Source organism: Gobius niger, assembly GCF_951799975.1.
Source record: "Gobius niger genome assembly, chromosome: 11".
Lineage (NCBI taxonomy): Eukaryota > Metazoa > Chordata > Actinopteri > Gobiiformes > Gobiidae > Gobius > Gobius niger.
Genome location: NC_136862.1, coordinates 1,403,925 through 1,428,693, shown reverse-complemented (window position 1 = coordinate 1,428,693; position 24,769 = coordinate 1,403,925). Strand labels below are relative to the sequence as shown.

General features: G+C 40.6%; 1 protein-coding gene across 1 annotated transcript in view; it reads right to left on the bottom strand.

The window, feature by feature from the left end:
- Positions 1 to 24,411, bottom strand: part of LOC306969921 (F-BAR and double SH3 domains protein 2-like) — a 55,973-nt gene extending 31,562 nt beyond the window's left edge. The window contains exons 1-5 of the mRNA XM_079565710.1: positions 24,357 to 24,411; positions 16,177 to 16,274; positions 5,665 to 5,710; positions 2,840 to 2,916; positions 639 to 783 (exon numbers count right to left, since the gene is read on the bottom strand). Of these exons, the coding sequence (XP_079421836.1) occupies positions 639 to 783; positions 2,840 to 2,916; positions 5,665 to 5,710; positions 16,177 to 16,274; positions 24,357 to 24,377 (387 nt within the window). The 5' untranslated portion in view covers positions 24,378 to 24,411. The remainder of the gene's footprint in view (positions 1 to 638; positions 784 to 2,839; positions 2,917 to 5,664; positions 5,711 to 16,176; positions 16,275 to 24,356) is intronic.
- Between the last annotated feature and the right edge of the window lie 358 nt (positions 24,412 to 24,769).

Here is a 24,769-nt window from a genome sequence, read left to right as displayed (position 1 = left end):
ATGAGGGTAAGAGGCTAAAGACTTCCACACAGATTCTGGGGCTGTTCTTCATGAGGGTAAGAGGTTAAAGACTTCCACACAGATTCTGTCGGGGCTGTTCTTCCTGAGGGTAAGAGGTTAAAGACTTCCACACAGATCCTGTCGGGGCTGTTCTTCATGAGGGTAAGAGGTTAAAGACTTCCACACAGATTCTGTCGGGGCTGTTCTTCATGAGGGTAAGAGGCTAAAGACTTCCACACAGATCCTGTCGGGGCTGTTCTTCCTGAGGGTAAGAGGTTAAAGACTTCCACACAGATTCTGGGGCTGTTCTTCCTGAGGGTAAGAGGTTAAAGACTTCCACACAGATCCTGTCGGGGCTGTTCTTCATGAGGGTAAGAGGTTAAAGACTTCCACACAGATTCTGGGGCTGTTCTTCCTGAGGGTAAGAGGTTAAAGACTTCCACACAGATCCTGTCGGGGCTGTTCTTCATGAGGGTAAGAGGTTAAAGACTTCCACACAGATTCTGGGGCTGTTCTTCCTGAGGGTAAGAGGTTAAAGACTTCCACACAGATTCTGGGGCTGTTCTTCATGAGGGTAAGAGGTTAAAGACTTCCACACAGATTCTGTCGGGGCTGTTCTTCCTGAGGGATTACGTTACCTTCCTGAGCTGCTGCTCTTTGCTCAGCCGCGAGCTCTTGGCCGGGTCCGACACCTGCAGCTTGTAGTTCTCGCAGGAGCTGAGTCTGGACTGAGTGAACTGCACGGTTCCCTCCAGGTACGCCCTCCACACGCAGAACATGTTCCTACAACCACAGGCGGAGACAGAAGACAGTCATTCAGGACGGAGGACGGAATTTGAACAGCTCTGTCAGAGAGAAACCAGAGAAATGATCCCTCCATAGATCAGGTACAGTCTGTGATCTGCTCTATTGCTCTATGTGGTCTGTCTGCACTTAGATCCACTGTATCACTTTATGCACCATATGTAAACCCAATCCCTAAAGTTTACAGCTTATTTTTATCTAAACTCTGTCTCACCAAGATAAAATCCTAGTTTGTGAACCTGTTAACAAACAATGGCGATAAAAACTATTCTGATGCTGATTCTAAACCCCTGCAGACACAGAAGAGTTCTCTGAATCCCAAATCCTTCACATATTTTCATCAAAAACCTGCTGAAGATGTGGCTCAATAGAAAGTCCCTCTTTGACCCGCCCTGCGGTTACGTTATCATTGTCTACGCCCCTCCCTGACCATGCCAGGTGTAATGTGGGGGTACATTAGATCACATGACACATATTAAACAGCTCTCAGACTGGAGCAGTGAGGAGAGAAGAAGCAACAAACTGGAGAATAGTTTAGTGTAAACACAATAATCCACATAGAGCTGACTTTATTACAGACTGCGCTCTCTAAACCAGAGTCTGAGCTGGATTTAACCAGAGCTTAATGTTGTTAGCTCTGCAGCGTCTGCAGTGTTTACGACATACAGGCTAACGATGCTAACTCGCTGCAGCGTCTGCAGTGTTTACAACATACAGGCTAACGATGCTAACTCGCTGCAGCGTCTGCAGTGTTTACAACATACAGGCTAACGATGCTAACTCGCTACAGCGTCTGCAGTGTTTACAACATACAGGCTAACGATGCTAACTCGCTACAGCGTCTGCAGTGTTTACAACATACAGGCTAACGATGCTAACTCGCTGCAGCGTCTGCAGTGTTTACAACATACAGGCTAACGATGCTAACTCGCTGCAGTGTTTACAACATACAGGCTAACGATGCTAACTCGCTACAGCGTCTGCAGTGTTTACAACATACAGGCTAACGTTGCTAACTCGCTACAGCGTCTGCAGTGTTTACAACATACAGGCTAACGATGCTAACTCGCTACAGCGTCTGCAGTGTTTACAACATACAGGCTAACGATGCTAACTCGCTACAGCGTCTACAGTGTTTACAACATACAGGCTAACGATGCTAACTCGCTGCAGCGTCTGCAGTGTTTACAACATACAGGCTAACGATGCTAACTCGCTACAGCGTCTGCAGTGTTTACAACATACAGGCTAACGATGCTAACTCGCTGCAGCGTCTGCAGTGTTTACAACATACAGGCTAACGATGCTAACTCGCTACAGCGTCTGCAGTGTTTACAACATACAGGCTAACGTTGCTAACTCGCTGCAGCGTCTGCAGTGTTTACAACATACAGGCTAACGTTGCTAACTCGCTGCAGCGTCTGCAGTGTTTACAACATACAGGCTAACGATGCTAACTCGCGGCTAACAGTTTTGGCCATTCTGACGCCGTTTTAAGCCCAGGGGTTTATTCTTCTGAAAAACTAACCCAGCGACTAAAAAGTCCTCAGAAAATCCAGATTAAAGACATACAGCATGTTTATATTGAGGGAAAATAAGCTGCAGCAGAACAATGAAAACGCTGTAGCTGCTCGCTAAGTTACTACAAACACACGAGAAAATCTACAGGAGCTGAAGTAAAGACGAAAAGAGACCATTTAAGAAACATCTCAATACTATTGTTAAATAAAAACACATAAATGAATAAAGCTCAGGCATTGGGAGCTTTAGGACATGGGCTTTTCTCTCTATGATGGACAGACATAAAAATAAAACATTATATTGAATGAAAATAAAATAAATAAATAAATGGAATCAGCACAATTCTAATATAACTGCTCTTAAATGTGTCGCCGACTTTACTTAAGGAAATGTACATGAGTAAATTAACTCATTACAAACCAATCTGCTGTGAAAAAGTAAGAATGTTGAAGAAAATGCCTTGTACTTGTATCGGTTTTAGAAAAAGTGATATCGGTGCCTCCCCAGGACATACCGTTGGTCTGTGGGCTCCTGGGGGGCGCTCTCGGCCCAGTCCTTCTTCAGATGCTGCGTGGCCAGTTTGTGCAGCGCCTGAGGACAGAGGGAAGGTTACAGTGACTCCTTTAGACGGAAACCTTAGCCTGGAGTCGCAGCGCTCTTTACTCGTCTTAGTTTATTTTCTGTGGGGAGATTGAGAAGCTATAAAATAGCAAACTGTGCCCTCCAAGTCGCACAACTGAACTGACATGTCAAATTTAGTGACTGTAATACTCTTATTGTCACTAAAACTGGCCTCAAACGATCACATATAAAACCTGAGTCTAAACCTGAGTCTAAACCTGAGTCTAAACCTGAGTCTAAACCTGAGTCTAAACCTGAGTCTAAACCTGAGTCTAAACCTGAATCTAAACCTGAGTCTAAACCTGAGTCTGAGTCTAAACCTCGTCTTTAATTCAGAGTAAAAAACAGCCCAAACTCTCTCTTTACGAAGGAGACATTTTCACTTATAACTAGTTAATTCAAAAACTAAACCACGACCAGAGCTACGGAGCTGTAGTTGTGCAGCAGCGCCTCATCCTCGCGCCTCAGAGGAGGAGCTGGAGTCAAAGAGCCGCCTGTGTGGAGCTCTGAGGTCTGAGGAGCAGGGGAAGAGCGGACCCGGAATAACAATCAGCGGCTGCAGGTGGAGCTCGAGCGGCTGAAGAGAGTCTAGCAGCTCTGAGTGTGTGTGTGTTCTTGTACTTACGACATTATGAGGACCAGTTTGACTTTTTAACCAACAGAGTGAGGACATTTTTGTAAAGTAAGGTCCTCACTTATTTGAAGGACTGTTTGAGGGTCAAGATGTGGTTTTAGGGTTAGGTTTGGGGTTAAGGTACAGGGTCTGGGTAATACATTATGTCCTCACTAAGATTCCTGTATTTTATCTATTGTGCAGGGCCGGACTGGGACTGAAAAACAGCCCTGGACTCTGACCAGCCTGGCCCAAATTAGCGTAATTGTGACTTCCACAAATACATATTTGAACCTCTTACCTCCCGCCTAAACCAAGAGGATCTTTTTCCTCACGTCATCACATTTATTTTTCCATCATTTTTGCAGCTTTTTTGTAATTTTTGTCATTTTTTCGTCATTTTTTTAATCACATTTTGGTCATTTTTTCGTCACATTTTTGTCACATTTTTGTCACATTTTTGTCATTTTTTGGTCGATTTTTTGTCTTTTTTTTTGGCAGATTTTTCTCACATTTTTGTCAATTTTTTGTCAATTTTTTGTCAATTTTTTGTCATTTTATTGTCATTCTTTTGTTATTTTTTTGTCATTTTTTGGTCGATTTTTTGTCGTTTTTGGGGAATTTTTTATCACATTTTTGTCACATTTTTGTCACATTTTTGTCATTTTTTAGTCATTTTTTGGGGACTTTTTTATCACATTTTTGTCATTTTTTTGGCAAATTTATATCACATTTTTGTCATTTTTTTGTTGATTTTTTGTCATTTTTGGGGACTTTTTTATCAAATTTTTGTCATTTTTTGGGCAAATTTTTGTAACATTTTTGTCACTTTTTTGTGACATTTTTGCCCCAGTTTTGTTGCTATTTTCACAGCTTTTTTCCAGAAGCTTTTGGATTGGGGTAAAGCCAAACTGGAGAAAATGTGCTCGTTCAGGTGGGAGTTAAGGGTTAACCTCTGACCTCCCGCCTTAACACTAACGAGTGCATTTTCCTCAGTTCTGTTTTTATTATTATTTTTTTGATCGGCATCATCAGCAAAAAGAGCGGGAAAGGCGGTCGTAGAAACAGAAGCAAAATCATGAATATAAATTATAAATAATAACGGTCCCAAAATTGAACCTTGTGGTGGACCATACTCCACGGAATTCCTTTTATATTCATGTTTTTTTATCCTGGGCTTTACCCAAATCTAAAAGCTTCTCGACTGGAGATCAACAATGTAACGCCTCATTTGAAAGCTAAGACCTACAAAAGTGACGGAAACTTTTCGTCACGTCGCCACATTTTTGTCATATTTTTGTTGTTTTTTAATGATTTTTTCCATCATTTTTTGTTTTGTTTTTCTCACATCTTTGTTGACTTTTCATCCCCTTTTTCTCGCTATTTTGATGCTTTTCTTTTTAGCTTTTAGATTTGGGATTTGTTTTTTTTGTTTTTTTTGTTTTTTTTGTTGGGTATTCAACTCATTTTTGTAACTTTTTTGTCATTTTTTTGACAAATTTTTGTAATTTTCTTGTCAAATTTTTATCACATTTTTGTCATTTTTTGGTCACATTTTGTCACTTTTTTGTCATTTTTGTTGTTGTTTTTTCGTGATTTTTTGTCGTTTTTTTGTGATTTTTTATCACATTTTTGTCACTTTTTTGTCAAATTTTTATCACATTTTTGTCACATTTTTGTCAAATTTTTATCACATTTTTGTCACATTTTTGTCACATTTTGTCACTTTTTTCTCATTTTTTTGGTCTTTTTTTGTCATTTTCTTGTCAAATTTTTATCAATTTTTTTTCATTTTTTCGTCAAATTTATGTCATTTTCTTGTCAAATTTTTATCACATTTTTTTTTCACATTTTTGTCATTTTTTTGTTCATTTTTTTGTCCATTTTTTGTCCATTTTGTAATCACATTTTTGGGTGGAGGAGCACATGGGCAAACACGCCTTCACGAAGCGCCGGCACATTCCTCACACCGGTGTTAAACTCCGCCGCCGACAGAAGCCGTGGTCCAGGAAACCGCGCTCTCCCGGTCAAACCGTAACCCGGCTGAAACGGCAGCGGCGGCTCGGCTGAAACGGCGGCGGCGGCTCGGCTTCAGGGCGACTCACCTGGGCGTAGTCTCGCTCGATGGCGGCGCGCTTCTGACTGAACGCTCTGGAAAACACAAACACAGGAGAAAAGTCACACCGGGATCTATTAAGTCTTTTAGCCGAGTGCCTTTTCTCCAGTTTGGCTTTACCCAAATCTAAAAGCTTGTGGACTGGAGATGATCAAGGTCTCATTTGAAAGACCTACAAAACTGATCTAACCTGATCCTTTTCCTTGTGATGTCGTCGCTTTTTCCATCTAATTTTGCCACTTTTTTTGCCACAACATCAAATTAAATTACCTATAATATCGGCCTTTATATCGGCTATCAGCCAGACCAACCTCCTTCATATCGGTATCGGTATCGGACCCCGAAAATCCATATCGGCCGGGCCCTACCTGAGAGTCAGCGCTCGCATCACGACAGAATAAAAAGCCTGTTGTCGCCATTCAGTGTCATTTCTGGAAAAACGTCCATGAAAATCTGATCCATGAGAATCAATCCTTTCACCTTCATCATCGTTATGGAGAAAGTCTGCACAGATATTGAGGTATTAGTTCGCCCTCAGCTCTTGTTAGGACGTGAGTCTCTGTAGGAGGCTTTAGGAGGGATCAGTCAATGTCATTATTTTGTCATTTTTTGTCACATTTGTCTTTTTTTTTTATTTTTTTTTTTCATTTTGTGTCATTTTTTTGTCTTTTTTTTGTCATATTTTTGTCATTTTTTTGTCATTTTTTCGTCAATTTTTCGTCATTTTTTGTCACATTTTTGTCATTTTTTGTCATTTTTTTTGTCAATTTTTCGTCATTTTTTTGTCATTTTTTGTCACATTTTTGTCATTTTTTTGTCCTTTTTTTGTCAATTTTTCGTCATTTTTTGTCAAATTTTTGTCACTTTTTTGTCACTTTTTTGTCACATTTTGTCACATTTTTGTCATTTTTTTTTGTCATTTTTTGTAAAATTTTTCGTTAATTTTTTTGTCAAATTTTTATCACATTTTTGTCACATTTTTATCATTTTTTCATCACATTTTTGTCAATTTCTTGTGACATTTTTGTGACATTTCCATCATTTTTTTCGTCTCAGTTTTGTCTCTATTTTCACACCTTTTTTCCAGCAGATTAAACGTGTCGAGGCCTCAGCTCTTGTTAGGACGTGAGTCTCTGTAGGAGGCTTTAGGAGGCATCAGTCGCGTGGCTCTTGTTAGGACGTGAGTCTCTGTAGGAGGCTTTAGGAGGCATCAGTCGCGTGGCTCTTGTTAGGACGTGAGTCTCTGTAGGAGGCTTTAGGAGGCATCAGTCGCGTGGCTCTTGTTAGGACGTGAGTCTCTGTAGGAGGCTTCAGGAGGCATCAGTCGCGTGGCTCTTGTTAGGACGTGAGTCTCTGTAGGAGGCTTTAGGAGGCATCAGTCGCGTGGCTCTTGTTAGGACGTGAGTCTCTCTGTAGGAGGCTTTAGGAGGCATCAGTCGTGTGGCTCTTGTTAGGACGTGAGTCTCTGTAGGAGGCTTCAGGAGGCATCAGTCGCGTGGCTCTTGTTAGGACGTGAGTCTCTCTGTAGGAGGCTTTAGGAGGTATCAGTCGCGTGGCTCTTGTTAGGACGTGAGTCTCTCTGTAGGAGGCTTTAGGAGGCATCAGTCGCGTGGCTCTTGTTAGGACGTGAGTCTCTCTGTAGGAGGCTTTAGGAGGTATCAGTCGCGTGGCTCTTGTTAGGACGTGAGTCTCTCTGTAGGAGGCTTTAGGAGGTATCAGTCGCGTGGCTCTTGTTAGGACGTGAGTCTCTGTAGGAGGCTTCAGTCGCGTGGCTCTTGTTAGGACGTGAGTCTCTCTGTAGGAGGCTTCAGGAGGCATCAGTCGCGTGGCTCTTGTTAGGACGTGAGTCTCTGTAGGAGGCTTTAGGAGGCTTCAGTCGCGTGGCTCTTGGTCAGGACTGAAGCAGCAGATTAAACGTGTCGAGTCCTCAGCTCTTGTTAGGACGTGAGTCTCTGTAGGAGGCTTCAGTCGCGTGGCTCTTGTTAGGACGTGAGTCTCTGTAGGAGGCTTCAGTCGCGTGGCTCTTGTTAGGACGTGAGTCTCTCTGTAGGAGGCTTTAGGAGGTATCAGTCGCGTGGCTCTTGTTAGGACGTGAGTCTCTCTGTAGGAGGCTTTAGGAGGTATCAGTCGCGTGGCTCTTGTTAGGACGTGAGTCTCTCTGTAGGAGGCTTTAGGAGGTATCAGTCGCGTGGCTCTTGTTAGGACGTGAGTCTCTGTAGGAGGCTTTAGGAGGCATCAGTCGTGTGGCTCTTGTTGGGACGTGAGTCTCTGTAGGAGGCTTTAGGAGGCATCAGTCGTGTGGCTCTTGTTAGGACGTGAGTCTCTCTGTAGGAGGCTTTAGGAGGCATCAGTCGCGTGGCTCTTGTTAGGACGTGAGTCTCTCTGTAGGAGGCTTTAGGAGGCATCAGTCGCGTGGCTCTTGTTAGGACGTGAGTCTCTGTAGGAGGCTTTAGGAGGCATCAGTCGTGTGGCTCTTGTTGGGACGTGAGTCTCTGTAGGAGGCTTTAGGAGGCATCAGTCGTGTGGCTCTTGTTAGGACGTGAGTCTCTGTAGGAGGCTTTAGGAGGCATCAGTCGTGTGGCTCTTGTTAGGACGTGAGTCTCTGTAGGAGGCTTTAGGAGGCATCAGTCGCGTGGCTCTTGTTAGGACGTGAGTCTCTCTGTAGGAGGCTTTAGGAGGCATCAGTCAATGTCATTTTTTTGACTTTTTTTTGGTCACATTTTTGTCATTTTTTGTCATTTTTCGTCATTTTTTTGTCAATTTTTTGTCAATTTTTTGTCATTTTTTGTCACATTTTTTGTCACTTTTTTCACATTTTTTGGTCATTTTTTGGTCATTTTTTGGTCATTTTTTGGTCATTTTTTGTCATTTTTTGTCACATTTTTGTCATTTTTCGTCAATTTTTCGTCAATTTTTGTCAATTTTTTGTCACTTTTTTTCACATTTTTTTGTCAATTTTTTGTCATTTTTTGTCGTTTTTTTGTCGTTTTTTGTCATTTTTGGACCATTTTTTGTAATTTTCTTGTCAAATTTTTATCACATTTTTGTTATTTTTTTGTCACATATTTGTCACTTTTTCATCACATTTTTGTCAATTTCTTGTGACATTTTTGTGACATTTCCATCATTTTTTTCGTCTCAGTTTTGTCTCTATTTTCACACCTTTTTTCCAGCAGATTAAACGTGTCGAGGCCTCAGCTCTTGTTAGGACGTGAGTCTCTGTAGGAGGCTTTAGGAGGCATCAGTCGCGTGGCTCTTGTTAGGACGTGAGTCTCTGTAGGAGGCTTCAGGAGGCATCAGTCGCGTGGCTCTTGTTAGGACGTGAGTCTCTGTAGGAGGCTTTAGGAGGTATCAGTCGCGTGGCTCTTGTTAGGACGTGAGTCTCTCTGTAGGAGGCTTTAGGAGGTATCAGTCGCGTGGCTCTTGTTAGGACGTGAGTCTCTCTGTAGGAGGCTTTAGGAGGTATCAGTCGCGTGGCTCTTGTTAGGACGTGAGTCTCTGTAGGAGGCTTTAGGAGGCATCAGTCGCGTGGCTCTTGTTAGGACGTGAGTCTCTGTAGGAGGCTTTAGGAGGCATCAGTCGCGTGGCTCTTGTTAGGACGTGAGTCTCTCTGTAGGAGGCTTTAGGAGGTATCAGTCGCGTGGCTCTTGTTAGGACGTGAGTCTCTGTAGGAGGCTTTAGGAGGGATCAGTCGCGTGGCTCTTGTTAGGACGTGAGTCTCTGTAGGAGGCTTTAGGAGGCATCAGTCGCGTGGCTCTTGTTAGGACGTGAGTCTCTGTAGGAGGCTTTAGGAGGCATCAGTCAATGTAATTTTTTGTCATTTTTTGTCACATTTTTTGTCACTTTTTTTCACATTTTTTTGTCATTTTTTTGTCATTTTTTCGTCATTTTTTCGTCAATTTTTGTCAATTTTTTGTCATTTTTTGTCATTTTTTGTCACATTTTGTCACTTTTTTTCAAATTTTTGTCATTTTTTTGTCAATTTTTTGTCACATTTTTGTCACATTTTTTGTCATTTTTCGTAAATTTTTCGTCATTTTTTCGTCAATTTTAGTCAATTTTTTGTCACTTTTTTCACATTTTTTTGTCATTTTTTCGTCGTTTTTTCGTCAATTTTTGTCAATTTTTTGTCATTTATTGTCATTTTTTGTCGTTTTTTTGTCGTTTTTTTGTCATTTTTGGTCCATTTTTTGTAATTTTCTTGTCAAATTTTTATCACATTTTTGTTATTTTTTTGTCACATATTTGTCACTTTTTCATCACATTTTTGTCAATTTCTTGTGACATTTTTGTGACATTTCCATCATTTTTTTCGTCTCAGTTTTGTCTCTATTTTCACACCTTTTTTCCAGCAGATTAAACGTGTCGGGGCCTCAGCTCTTGTTAGGACGTGAGTCTCTCTGTAGGAGGCTTTAGGAGGCATCAGTCGCGTGGCTCTTGTTAGGACGTGAGTCTCTGTAGGAGGCTTTAGGAGGCATCAGTCGCGTGGCTCTTGTTAGGACGTGAGTCTCTCTGTAGGAGGCTTTAGGAGGTATCAGTCGTGTGGCTCTTGTTAGGACGTGAGTCTCTGTAGGAGGCTTTAGGAGGCATCAGTCGTGTGGCTCTTGTTAGGACGTGAGTCTCTGTAGGAGGCTTTAGGAGGCATCAGTCGCGTGGCTCTTGTTAGGACGTGAGTCTCTGTAGGAGGCTTTAGGAGGCATCAGTCGTGTGGCTCTTGTTAGGACGTGAGTCTCTGTAGGAGGCTTTAGGAGGTATCAGTCGTGTGGCTCTTGTTAGGACGTGAGTCTCTGTAGGAGGCTTTAGGAGGCATCAGTCGCGTGGCTCTTGTTAGGACGTGAGTCTCTCTGTAGGAGGCTTTAGGAGGCATCAGTCGCGTGGCTCTTGTTAGGACGTGAGTCTCTGGCTTTAGGAGGCATCAGTCGCGTGGCTCTTGTTAGGACGTGAGTCTCTGTAGGAGGCTTTAGGAGGCATCAGTCGCGTGGCTCTTGTTAGGACGTGAGTCTCTGGCTTTAGGAGGCATCAGTCGCGTGGCTCTTGTTAGGACGTGAGTCTCTGTAGGAGGCTTTAGGAGGCATCAGTCGCGTGGCTCTTGTTAGGACGTGAGTCTCTCTGTAGGAGGCTTTAGGAGGCATCAGTCGCGTGGCTCTTGTTGGGACGTGAGTCTCTGTAGGAGGCTTTAGGAGGCATCAGTCGCGTGGCTCTTGTTAGGACATGAGTCTCTCTGTAGGAGGCTTCAGGAGGCATCAGTCGCGTGGCTCTTGTTAGGACGTGAGTCTCTGTAGGAGGCTTTAGGAGGTATCAGTCGCGTGGCTCTTGTTAGGACGTGAGTCTCTGTAGGAGGCTTTAGGAGGCATCAGTCGCGTGGCTCTTGTTAGGACGTGAGTCTCTCTGTAGGAGGCTTTAGGAGGCATCAGTCGCGTGGCTCTTGTTAGGACGTGAGTCTCTGTAGGAGGCTTTAGGAGGTATCAGTCGCGTGGCTCTTGTTAGGACGTGAGTCTCTGTAGGAGGCTTTAGGAGGTATCAGTCGCGTGGCTCTTGTTAGGACGTGAGTCTCTGTAGGAGGCTTTAGGAGGTATCAGTCGCGTGGCTCTTGTTAGGACGTGAGTCTCTGTAGGAGGCTTTAGGAGGCATCAGTCGCGTGGCTCTTGTTAGGACGTGAGTCTCTGTAGGAGGCTTTAGGAGGCATCAGTCGCGTGGCTCTTGTTAGGACATGAGTCTCTCTGTAGGAGGCTTCAGGAGGCATCAGTCGCGTGGCTCTTGTTAGGACGTGAGTCTCTGTAGGAGGCTTTAGGAGGTATCAGTCGCGTGGCTCTTGTTAGGACATGAGTCTCTCTGTAGGAGGCTTTAGGAGGCATCAGTCGCGTGGCTCTTGGTCAGGACTGAAGCAGCAGATTAAACATGTCGAGGCCTGAGCTCTTGTTAGGACGTGAGTCTCTCTGTAGGAGGCTTCAGGAGGTATCGAGGCCTGAGCGTGTCGAGGCCTGAGCCCGGTCTGCAGCTCAAGGCTCTTCCCTCTCGCTCTCTCTTCGCTGAGGCCCATTGTGCGAGCCTCCCACGGCGCTGGAACATCTGGCCGCTGGCTGTGACCTCGGCTGCAGCTGTTTGAAGGCTCACCACAGACGGGAAGTTTAAAAATGTGCACCGCCAACTCCATCTTCATCAAGTCAGGACTGCAGAGCTCAGGGCTGTGAAGCGGCGCCGCAGAAGCCTTTAGCAGAGCCACGTGAGCAGCGAGGGGGGGAAAACATCAGTGTGAAGCTTCTGCTGGAGGTTCCTGACACAAATATGAGCAGGAAATGTAGTGCAAATGTTCTGGCCTTTTATGTTTCCATATCAGAGACTCATGTGACGTTTGTTATTGATTTGAGTGTAACTGTTGAAAGATCAGGATTCAGTGTGAAACCAGCACATCTATGTTTACATTATGGTCATTAGCCACATGCTTTGTCTGCTTCCCGACACAGCACTTCCTCAGGACAGCGAGAAGAGGAGTGAAGAGGTGAAGCAGGGGTGAATCCGAGCATTATAATCCGATTTTTTGTCAATTTTTGTCGGGTTTTTTTCAGATTTTTTTGTCTTTTTTGTCATTTATTTGTCATTTTTTTGTCATTTTTTGGTCATTTTTTGGTCATTTTTTGGTCATTTTTTTGTCATTCTTTACCACATTTTAGTCTTTTTTGTCATTTTTTTGTCACATTTTTTTGTCATTTTTTCGTCAATTTTTTGTCAATTTTTCATCATTTTTTCGTCATTTTTTGTCAAATTTTTTGTCATTTATTTGTCATTTTTTTGTCATTTTTTACCACATATTTGTCTTTTTTGTCATTTTTTTGTCACATTTTTTAGTCACATTTTTTTGTAATTTTTTTGTCAATTTTTCATCATTTTTTCGTCATTTTTTTGTCACATTTTTTGTCACATTTTTGTCTTTTTTGTCATTTTTTTGTCACATTTTTTTGTCAAATTTGTGTCGAATTTTTGTCGGGTTTTTTTCTGATTTTTTTGTCTTTTTTTGTCATTTTTTTGTCATTTTTTACCACATTTTTGTCTTTTTTGTCACATTTTTTTGTCATCTTTTCGTCAATTTTTCATAATTTTTTTGTCATTTTTTGTCACATTTTTACCACATTTTTGTCTTTTTCGTCATTTTTTTGTCACATTTTTTGTCACATTTTTGTTGGGTTTTTTTCCGATTTTTTTTGTCTTTTTTTGTCATTTATTTGTCTTTTTTTTTTCATTTTTTACCACATTTTTGTCTTTTTTGTCATTTTTTTGTCACATTTTTTTTTTGTCACATTTTTTTGTCATTTTTTTGTCAAATTTGTGTCGAATTTTTGTCGGTTTTTTTTCTGATTTTTTTGTCTTTTTTTGTCATTTTTTTGTCATTTTTTACCACATTTTTGTCTTTTTTGTCACATTTTTTTGTCATTTTTTCGTCAATTTTTCATAATTTTTTTGTCATTTTTTGTCACATTTTTTTTGGTCATTTTTTTTGTCACACAGGGCACCCGCATCAGCCACAGTGTGAGGCTACGAAGCGAGTTTCCCTTGTAAACTCCTCTCTGCTCCGCGGTGGCCACAATTGACTCTGTGCATAACTTCGAATCATAACAACACCGCCCAAAAAGTGACTTCCTGTTTTGATCCAGCACGCCAAAATAAAAGCACACGGCTCGTCTCATTGCAGGTACTTCCAACTTCACAAGAATATAATTAAATATACACATTTTAAGTGTTTTGTCTGTTAATAGTTCGGCAGAAAGAAAGCTGAACTAATGAATGAGATGGTGCTTTTATTTTGGTGTGCAGGATTGAAACAGGAAGTCACTTTGGGCGGCGTTGTTGTGATTTAAAGTTATGCACAGAGTCAGTCGCTGGGTTTCAGGTGACGTCACCGCGTTCTAAAGGCCTATAATATTACACAGAGGTAAAATAATTGTACAGAGAGATCACGGACCCAGTGACTGATATTAATGATCACTATCACTTTTGTAATTCATACATTTTCTTTTTAGATACGACTTGTGAAAGTGTAATGCAGTTAATAGGAAAAACTGGCTCCGCCCCCATTGGGTCCTGTGACATCATCACATCAACCTGAAACCCGGCAATACTCAATATCGTACTTTTTTCAGCGTCAGCTCCGATATCTGACACCAGTATCGGATATCGGAGCATCCATAGCTTTTTTATTCTGACATTAAAGCGAAGACGTTGAGGAGAAAACTGAGAACTGTGGGAAAAATCACCTGAAGCTGAATTTAAAGGGACTATACGGAGTTTGAAAATGTTTAACTTCAGTATTTTCCTCCCCTTCATGCTCCAGCCATGTCCTCCTCCCTTTAAGGCCGTCAAACGTCACCAATTACGAACGATCCAGGTGTTTTCAGCTGTTTCTGTCAGAGCCTGGTTCTAAATCCTTATGAATGTCCAGGCCTTTGCAGATGTGACTCAGATCAGAATGAGCCTGATGTTAAAGTGCGACTTTTATATCTTATATCTCATCCTCTGATAAGATGTAGTAAGATGATCTAATAAGACATTTCCTTGGTAAATATTCCCCATAAACTGTAACAGGCTTTGACCAAAAATCCCACTTTAGTCCTGCAGACCCAGTTTTCATCTCTACATGAATGAGAGTCTGTGTCTCTCGGCGTAAAAGGAGCAGCTTCACTCACAGTGGGATGTAGTTAAACCAGTGGTTCTCAACCTTTTGGCGCCGCAACCCCCATTTTAACAGTAAAAGGGATTCGTGACCCTCGCTCGGGTCACACCGTGAGGAATAGAAGTAGTAGCCGACATAATCTTAACCTCTTAACTCCCGCCTTCCTCACGTCATCACATTTTTTACACCATTTTTTTGTTGGGTATTCAACTCATTTTTGTATCTTTTTGTCATTTTTTGTCACATTTTTGTAATTTTTTCGTCACTTTTTTGTCACATTTCCATCATTGTTTTCGACTCAGTTTTGTTGCTTTTTCCCAGAAGCTTTTGGATTGGGGTAAAGCCAAACCAGTGTTCATTTCGTCGACTAAAATATTTAGTCTTAATTTTAGTCAAAGTGATATTTTTGTGACTAAAATTGGACTAAAACTAAATAAAAAGTTTCTCATGAGACTAAAACTGTGACTAAAATGTCCAGATATTTGAGTCGACTAAAATCAGACTAAATAAAAATGAAAAGGAGAGACTAAAATCATCCAAACTTGTATTGAGCGTCTGAAAGAGCCTCAGATCATGTTTAAAGGATCAGCTCTGAGCTTTGTTCATGTGGAGCAGAAACATGAAGCAGAGGAACAACATTAAATATGATTAGAATGAAGATTATCAATGCAAAGTCCACTAAACTAGTCTTAAATTTAGTCGACTAAATTGACCTGCAATTTTAGTCGACTAAAACTAGACTAAAATTGTAAAGATTTTTTTGACTAAATCTCCACTAAAATTAAATTACATTTTAGTCAAAAGACTAAAACTAAAACTAAATTAGAATATGTTGTCAAAATTAACACTGAGCCAAACTGGAGAAAATGTGCTCGGTTCAGGTGGGAGTTAAGGGGTAAAAAAAAAAGAAAAGAAAAGGCTAAAATGAAATTCATCAAACTACAAACAAATAATGTCACTCTGGTAAAATAGCACACACCTGCTACAACAAAATATCTGATTATTTGCTAATGAAAATATGGCTATTTTATCTAAATGATCTAGCGACCCCCTTGGGGTTCCCGACCCCCAGGTTGAGAACCAGTGAGTTAAACAACAGGCAGGCAGATCGTGGCTCTGGGATCAGCTTCTGCTCTTCAGGTTTCTGATCAGCTGCTCTTTATCTGATGTAATTCGGCCTCATATTCACAGAAAAAGATCTAAATTAGGAAATGGAAAAAAGTGGAGCTCTTTTGAAGCTATGATACGAAGCGCGACATTGTATCGCGGAAATACGCAAAGTCATGACTTTTCTTCCACATGTGACTGAAACTGTAACAAATACAACTTAAAACAGACTCTCAGTCGTCCAGAGGCTCCTGGTTTAAGTTTATGAACTTTGTGCAGCCGAGAGTGCCTTCTCTCTGCACAGTCCAGTCAGGACTGAGCTGCACTGAGCCACAGGCCAGGGGCGGGTCAGAGGAGGGGGCTCAGTGGGCAGGGCCCCACATACAAACACACCCCAGCATTAAAAAAATAATAAAACATCTAATTCTGCTCAGTCAGAGCAGGAAACGCAACATTTCAGTTCATATACATGTATTTCAATCTTGGTGAGGAGTAAAACCATTAAATCTAACACAGTTACTGAACAAAAACAGCAAAAGGCATAAAGTTAGAGTTTACTGTGACTAAATAAAACTGTCACATTCTATTTAATCACAATAAACTAAAGCCCCGGGATCTGGCTACTGGTCGGTGCCTTTGTGGCTCTTCACGGGATCACGGTTGAACATTCTCTGACTAGTCCCCCCCCCCCCCCCTGATATAGAGGCGTGTTGGGGGCGTGTGTCCCACCTGAGGTCCTCCAGCAGCTCACACTCGCTCTGGTGCTTGAGCTGCAGCCGGTTGATCTGCTCGCCGTGCGCCTGCTTCAGCTCCTGCGTCACCCGGACCTGAAACAGACGCCACAGACTCGCGTCAGTCACTTTTACACTTTAGAGACACTAAACACGGCTGAAATGAAGCTGAATCAGGGAAATCACGACACTCCCTGCACAAGTTTACCAAGAAGATGTTCACATGTCGTCACAACAGGTTTCCATTTTCACTTTTTTTTAAATTGTTCTATTATTTTTTTTCAGAAATGTTTCATTGTTTTATTTATTTACTTTTTACTGCATTTGTTCTATTTTTTTCTCTCAATTTTTCTTTTTTTTTTCACATTTTTCGCCACAAATTTTTAATGTTTTTCCCCGGATTTTTTGTAAATGTTCCTGATTTTTCCCCACATGCAGGTCTTGGTTTCTGGTCTCTGTAAGGCTGGACTACGTGACACATTAAACACACTTGTTGTGACCGATTTTGCCCCCTGAGGGTCGTTTTAACCTCTTAACTCCCGCCTGAACCGAGAGCATTTTCTCCAGTTCAGCTTTACCCAAATCCTGTAGGCCAGTGTAACGCCTCATTTGAAAGCTAAGACCTACAGAACTAAATTGATCTTTTTCCTCACATCATCAGATTTTCTTTCCAACTTTTTTTGTTGGGCGGTCGTCTCATTTTTGTCAAATTTTCGTGACTTTTTTGTCAGTTTTTCGTCAAATTATTCGCATTTTTAGTCAAATTCTTATCACTTTTTCGTCCATTTTTTGTCACTTTTTCGTCCATTTTTTCCTCAATTTTTCGTCAAATTTTTCTCACTTTTTTTGTCAAATTTTTGTCATTTTTTTGTAAATTTTTTGCCCATTTTTTCTCACTTTTTCGTCAATCTTTTGTCAAATTCTTATCACTTTTCCGTCCATTTTTTCGTCCATTTTTTCGTCAAATTTTTGTCAAATTCTTATCACTTTTTCGTCCATTTTTTGTCACTTTTTCGTCAAATTTTTCTCACTTTTTTGTCAATTTTTTGTCCGTTTTTGTCATTTTTTTGTACATTTTTTTGTAAATGTTCCTACACAAATAAATGTTCCCCACAATGCAGGTCTTGGTTTCTGGTTAATATCTCTGTAAGGCTGGACCACGTGACACATTAAACAAACTTGACCGATTCTGCCCCCTAAGGGTCGTTTTAACCTCTTAACTCCCGCCTGAACCGAGAGCATTTTCTCCAGTTCAGCTTTACCCAAATCCTGTAGGCCAGTGTAACGCCTCATTTGAAAGACCTACAAAACTAAATTGATCTTTTTCCTCACGTCATCAGATTTTTTTTCTTCACTTTTTTTGTTGGGCAGTCGTCTCATTTTTGTCAAATTTTCGTGAGTTTTTTGTCACTTTTTCGTCAAATTATTCGCATTTTTTTTGTCAAATTCTTATCACTTTTTCGTCCATTTTTTGTCACTTTTTCGTCCATTTTTTCTCTTTTTTTGTCAATTTTTTGTCCATTTTTGTCCATTTTTCGTCCTTTTTTTCGTCAAATTTTTCTCACTCTTTTGTCAAATTTTTGTCAAATTCGTATCACTTTTTCGTCCATTTTTTGTCACTTTTTCGTCCATTTTTTCTAAATTTTTCGTCAAATTTTTCTCGCTTTTTTTGTAAATTTTTTGTAAATTTTTTGTCCATTTTTGTCATTTTTTGTCCATTTTTTGTCCATTTTTTCGTCAATTTTTTCTCAATTGTTAGTCAATTTTTTGTCAATTTTTGTAAATTTTTTTGTAAATTTTTTTGTAAATGTTTTTGTAATTTTTTTTGTAAATTTTTTGTCATGTTTTCTCACTTTTTTCACATTTTCATCATTGTTTTCGTCTCAGTTTTGTCGCTATTTTCTCACCTTTTTTCCAGAAGCTTTTGGATTGGGGTAAAGCTGGAGAAAATGTGCTCGGTTCAGGTGGGAGTTAAGGGTAAGCCGATCATTTTTTCATATTGTAAAACACCCAACTCTGGGCCCGATATATCGGCCGGCTGATATATCGGTCGGGCCCGAGTATCAACCGAGACCCGATACTTTCTTCTGCTGTGAGTGAAAAAGTGTTTCTAATAAACTGAAATGGAGAAACGAGGATCACTTTCGGCTCCGAGACACAGTTACATAAAACCCGCTCACAAAAACAAAATGGAATCCGTCTCTGGGTAAATAAATAAAAACAGATCCATTATTGCAGCTGATATTTTGGAGTCGATACCAGATCCAGGACGTTTGAATCTCACGTCTAAAGTCTGTCCTTGTTTAGATAAGGAGCTGTGGAGGCGGTTCCCTTTGTGCTTCAGTTTGATGAGCCTAATAAATGATTACATGGTTTTATTGTGTGTGCGATAACACGGGTTCATCGTCACGTCCTCCTTCAGTCTGAGGAAAAACCACAAAGAGCTGCGTCTGTCGCTCTGAGCCGGAGATTCATCCAGGAAGTCATTACAGTCTGAGAAAGTCTGATAACAGCTGAGCAAGTTTTGAAAAAATCCTTTTGAATTTTTTTCCCCCTAAGTCTGTAAAAGTTTGGAAGAGTTTGTAAAATGTCGTCCATCATGTCTGTGTGGCTCCCTGGTCTTTCCCGCGCTTATTCATTCACAAATACTGACACGTTTGGTATCCACGTGGAGCAGGAAAGGCTGTGACCGAGATGACGCTGGAATCCAAATATGGTCATTTCCATTGTGGGCGACAGCTTGGAAAAGTTATTATTGAAATATATAAATGTTGTTGAAAAGTGTTGAAAATTAAGATTTTTTTTACATTTTGAAAAAAAAAATTGAAAATTGAAAAAATAATAATGAAAACTTAAAAAAAAAAAATTGAAAAATGTTTTTTAATTTTTATTTTTTTTTGAAAATGTTGAAAAAATAAAAAAAAAATAGAAATTATTATTTAGTTTTTTTATATTGAAAATTATAGCAAATGTAGAAAATTTGGGAACATTTAGGGAACGGTTTATAAAAAAATGTAAAAGTTTGAAAATTTTTGAAAAAGTTTGTAAAATGTCGTCCATCATGTGTGTCTCCCTGGTCTTTCCCATGCTTATTCATTCACAAATACTGACACGTTTGGTATCCACGTGGAGCAGGAAAGGCTGTGACCAAGATGACGCTGTAATCCAAATATGGTAATTTCCATGTGGGAGACAGCTTGGAAAAGTGTTGACAATTTAGAGAAAAAAAAAATTGAGAAAAAAAAATTGGAAAATTGAAAATTTTGAAGGAAAAAAAAAGGATAATTTCCAAAAAATTAAAAATGGTAGACTTTTTCATTTTGAAATATATAAATGTTGTTGAAAAGTGTTGAAAATTAAGATTTTTTTTTTACATTTTGAAAAAAAAATTGAAAACAAAAATTTGAAAACTCAAAAAAAAAAATTGGAAAAAATTGAAAAATGTTATATTTTTGATTTTGATTTTTTTTTTATGTTGAAAAAATTTACATTTTGAAAAAGTTTGGATAATGTTTCACATTTTTTGGAAATTATTATTTATTTTTTTAATATTGAAAATTATAGCAAATTGTGAAAATTTGGGAACATTTAGGGAACGTTTTGTAACAAAATGTAAAGGTTTGATTTTTTTTTTAAAGTTTGTAAAATGTCGTCCATCATGTGTGGCTCCCTGGTCTTTCCCACGCTTATTCATTCACAAATACTGACATGTTTGGTATCCACGTGGAGCAGGAAAGGCTGTGACCGAGATGACGCTGTAATCCTAATATGGTCATTTCCTCTGTGGGCGACAGCAGTGGCAAAAGTACAGCAGGAACTTTCTGTTAGTTTTTATATCTCTGTTAAAGGGAACTCAGTGAGGGTTTTATCATGTGGAAGTCAGAGGAGTTCCTTTTGCTTCATAAACGGTCAGGCTTCCTCTTGTCCTGGACACTGTGGTTTTCTAGCCTGGCTAACACCAGACTAAAATCACAAGTGATATTTAGTCTGGGGACCACCAATTCATTTTCTCGTAGGAGAGGTGTGGTTTACGATCGTCCATACTCGTTTATTGGGCGATACGAAAAAAAAAAAAAAAAGTCTCATGCGTCTGCACGTAGCCATGGCCAATCGTATCATCGTATGAGATGACGTATGACGCACCCGCTGTAAACTTTTGAGCTAAATTATTTAGAACAAGGTCTAAAGCTTGATCAAAAAATACCATCGCGTCTGCTGCTGTCACGTTGGATCCGTAAATAAACTTTTTTTTTATTATCCGTAAATAAACTACAAGCTTCCGTATATAGAAGAGCACGTCATCGTCTTGCCGTCCCTCCTCGCTCTGTGATTGGTTCCCAAATCCACCGGAGATTTGGCCATGGTCCCCAGGCTGTTGTGCAGTTCGAAATAATTCGAGCGCACACAGCAGCCTGGTGTTAGCCAGGTTAGTGGTTTTCATCATTCACTCCATACTCTGTGGCGTTCAGCTATTGTAGCCACAGCTGCCCCTTAGGGTAGACTAACGGAAACGAGGCGGCCAATAAGTATACGATAAGATCCGATATTTTGTCCCAGCCTGACTTTGAAGCTTTAGCAGCTCTCAGATGTTCTTGTTGTGTCAAAGTCGCTCCTGGGATGAAGGTTGGAGACCCTGCAGTGGACGGTACTATTCACCTGTAATAACCTGCACATATGTAGTACTTACACAACGGGATAATAAAGTACTTATACCCTAACCCCTAATGTAACCTTTTAAAGAGGGGGTATTCTGCTCTTTTCAGTCCCACAGCTCCAGTCTATGTCTCACTACAATGATGACAAACCTTCTGTTGGTCTGTAAATGCAGTAAATCAGAATAACTGCCTTGTATAAAATGTCTCTCTCAAAATGGCTGTAGTGAATGTCTTGAAATAGGCCTCTGTCTCTTTAAGAACCTCTGAGCCTTTAGACACGCCCCCTCCACACGCTGTCTGTGGCATCAGTGGGGAGGGGGTTCTGCTGAGGAGCAGTGGTTGGTTACTCGGCTGGTGACCAAAGCTCGGAGGCGTCTCCAGGAGGTGGGGGCGTTCCTAGGAGGACTCAGGCAAACCTATCCCTAAAATGGCCGCCATCAGAGTTTTTACAGATTACTCACAAATACGTGAATGTGCCAAGGCAACACTTCAGCCATGTTTTTAATGAGGGAGTGACAGAATAACAGGATGGAAAGCTGGAAAAAGTCCATTTTGCAGAATACCCCCCCTAATAACCCCCACCTGAACTGACCGAATAATAATAAACTAAATACATATTGCTGATTCATAAATTAGACGCCTCTTTCATTCAAACAAAAGCAAAAGTTTTCCATCGTCTCGTCCAAACTCCCCAAACTAGGAACTGTTTGTGCCAAAGAAACGTCTGTCCATTATAAAGTCCCAGGGCGATTATTGAAACCACCAAAGTACAGAGTGCAGTTTCAATTAATTGCCCTATTACATTGTTAAACACGTAGTTAGGTACAATGGATCAAGGGCAGTGTAAAACAAAGTGATGCCGTTTGTTTTTTGTGGATCTCATTGAGGACGATGTGATTTCTTTGTAGAAGTAAATAACTTAGTTTATCACTGCAGATGTTTTACAAATCAACCATCATCTGGACTGGGCTGTTTTGAATTGAAGACATTATTATGAATACCACGGAATTGATCATTAAGTTAATCTGGAAACATGGATGTAAATTTTATTCAGAACATTTTACTTAAAGGGGGGGTATTATGCAAAATGGACTTTTCCAAGCTTTCCATCATGTTATTCTGTCACTCCCTCATTAAAAACATGGCTGAAGTGTTGCCTTGGCACATTCACGTATTTCTGAGTAATCTGTAAAAACTCTGATGGCGGCCATTTTAGGGATAGGTTTGCCTGAGTCCTCCTAGGAACGCCCCCACCTCCTGGAGACGCCCCCGAGCTTTCAGAACCCCCTCCCCACTGATGCCACAGACAGCGTGTGGAGGGGGCGTGTCTAAAGGCTCAGAGGTTCTTAAAGAGACAGAGGCCTATTTCAAGACATTCACTACAGCCATTTTATACAAGGCAGTTATTCTAATTTACTGCATTTACAGACCAACAGTAGGTTTGTCATCATTGTAGTGTGATATAGACTGGTGCTATGGGACTGACAAAAGCAGAACACCCCCTCTTTAACACTATTCAAACATATGCCGATTATCTGCTGCTCTGTAAATCAAACGAGTAACTGCAGAGGCACCTGAGAACCTAAAAGAACCTCATGAAGACGGTGTCAAAACATTTCAGACACTATGGGGGGCTGATCAATTACCAATCAATTATCAATAACTCAAAAACGAATGACACGATGTTGAAGCAAATCAGACACTATATTTAACTATATTTAACTATATTTAACTATATAACTTCACACAAGTTAAAACAACACTTGTAAACATTGTTTTTAAATGATAAAATATATAAAATATCTAATAACACGTATGTAATAACATGTATGTTTTTTTCCTTTGTTCATTTGACTCTTTTCTTATTTTTTAATAATACTTTTCTGAAAGTGTCACATTTTAAATATAAGTTATGTCCAAATATAAAGCAGGTCAAACTTCGTAAATAAAACAGATTTGTTTGTGTGAGTAGTTTTGACTTGATAAAGATAAAAACGTCGCATCACGTCGTTTATCCTCGTTTATCCTCATTTTATCCTCGTTTATCCTCATTTATCCTCGTTTTATCCTCATTAATCCTCATTTGATCCTCGTTTTCCTCATTTTATCCTCATTTTATCCTCGTTTTATCCTCGTTTATCCTCGTTTTTCCTCATTTTATCCTCGTTTACCCTCGTTTTATCCTCGTTTTCCTCATTTTATCCTCGTTTTTCCTCATTTTATCCTCATTTATCCTCATTTTATCCTCGTTTTATCCTCGTTTTTTCTCGTTTTTCCTCATTAATCCTCGTTTTATCCTCATTTATCCTCGTTTTATCCTCGTTTTAACCTCGTTTATCCTCATTTATCCTTGTTTATCCTAATTTTTCCTCGTTTTATCCTCATTTTTCCTCGTTTTATCCTCGTTTTAACCTCGTTTATCCTCATTTATCCTCGTTTATCCTCATTTATCCTCATTTTAACCTTGTTTAACCTCGTTTTATCCTCGTTTATCCTTGTTTTATCCTAATTTTTCCTCGTTTTATCTCGTTTTTCCTCGTTTATCCTCGTTTTTTCTCATTTTATCCTCGTTTATCCTCATTTATCTTCATTTTATCCTCGTTTATCCTCGTTCTTCCTCGTTTATCCTCATTTATCCGCGTTTTTCTTCATTTTAGCCTCATTTATCCTTGTTTATCCTCGTTTTTCCTCATTTTATCCTCATTTATCCTTGTTTATCCTCGTTTTATCCTCATTTATCCTCGTTTATCCTCGTTTATCCGCGTTCTCCCTCGTTTATCCTCATTTTATCCTCGTTTATCCTCGTTTATCCTCATTTTTCCTCGTTTATCCTCGTTTATCCTCGTTTTTCCTCTTTTATCCTCGTTTTTCCTCTTTTTTCCTCGTTTTTTCTCGTTTATCCTCGTTTATCCTCGTTTTTCCTCGATTTTCCTCGATTTTCCTCGATTATCCTCGTTTTTCCTCGTTTTTCCTCCTGTCTGTCCGTGATTTGTTCTTCCTCCAGAGGAAACGGCCATGTTCCTGAAACATGAGCCACATAAACCGTTTCCTCCTGAAGCGGCCGCAGATTTACTTTCCCGTTATTCCCGAACTCAAACTAATAAACACAAATAAAACCACATCTCTCGTTAAAAACCCACAATCACGAAGGTTTCAGGTCCGTTTGGGAGTTTTATGTTGTTGTTAACGGTTATTACGGTTTCGCACTAACGTATTTGACGGTAAAAAGTCAAAAGCAGCGACATTAGTGGAGTAAAAGCGAAAGAATTATAACATAAACAACTGTTGATGTGTTCGCTCCGTTACAACCGCGGGGCTGCGGTGGAACGTACGGAGCTTTTCACCGCAGTCTCGGGGAAAACGCTGCGAAAATGGTAAAAAATGTGACTTTTTTCAGGGAAATGGAGAAGTTTAGGTTTAGTTTTGGGACGAGCGGAAGGACCAACAACAAAGCCAACGTTTCCATGGATTAAATATGCAGCAGCCGCTCGTCACGTTAGCTCCGCGGCTACAGGACACTCACCTTCCTCGGCGGGGGCTGCATCTTAAAAACTCCGAAAAAACCGGGATAAAAGTGCGGAAAAAGTAGAGTCCGGGAGTGCGTGTGCGGCGGGGAGGGCTCAGGCTCGGGCTCGGGGGCTCCGGGGCTCCGGGGGCGGCGGGGTTTAGCTCGGGTCGGCGGCCATGGCGAGTTCTGTCCGCGGGGGGAAAGAGTTTGTTTGAGTCCCGTTGAAAACACGGAGCCCCAGGGAACAGCGCGAGGACAGAGCGCGAGCCGCACGCACGCACGCACACACACGGCGCGAGCTCTTAACGAAGCGCGAGGAGTCAAGCCGGCCGTTACGAGCAGCGCGACATCCGGTTCAGAGCGTCGCAGCGGAATCGCGCTTCCGGTACAAAATAAAAGCATATATATATATTATTTTTTTTGACCAT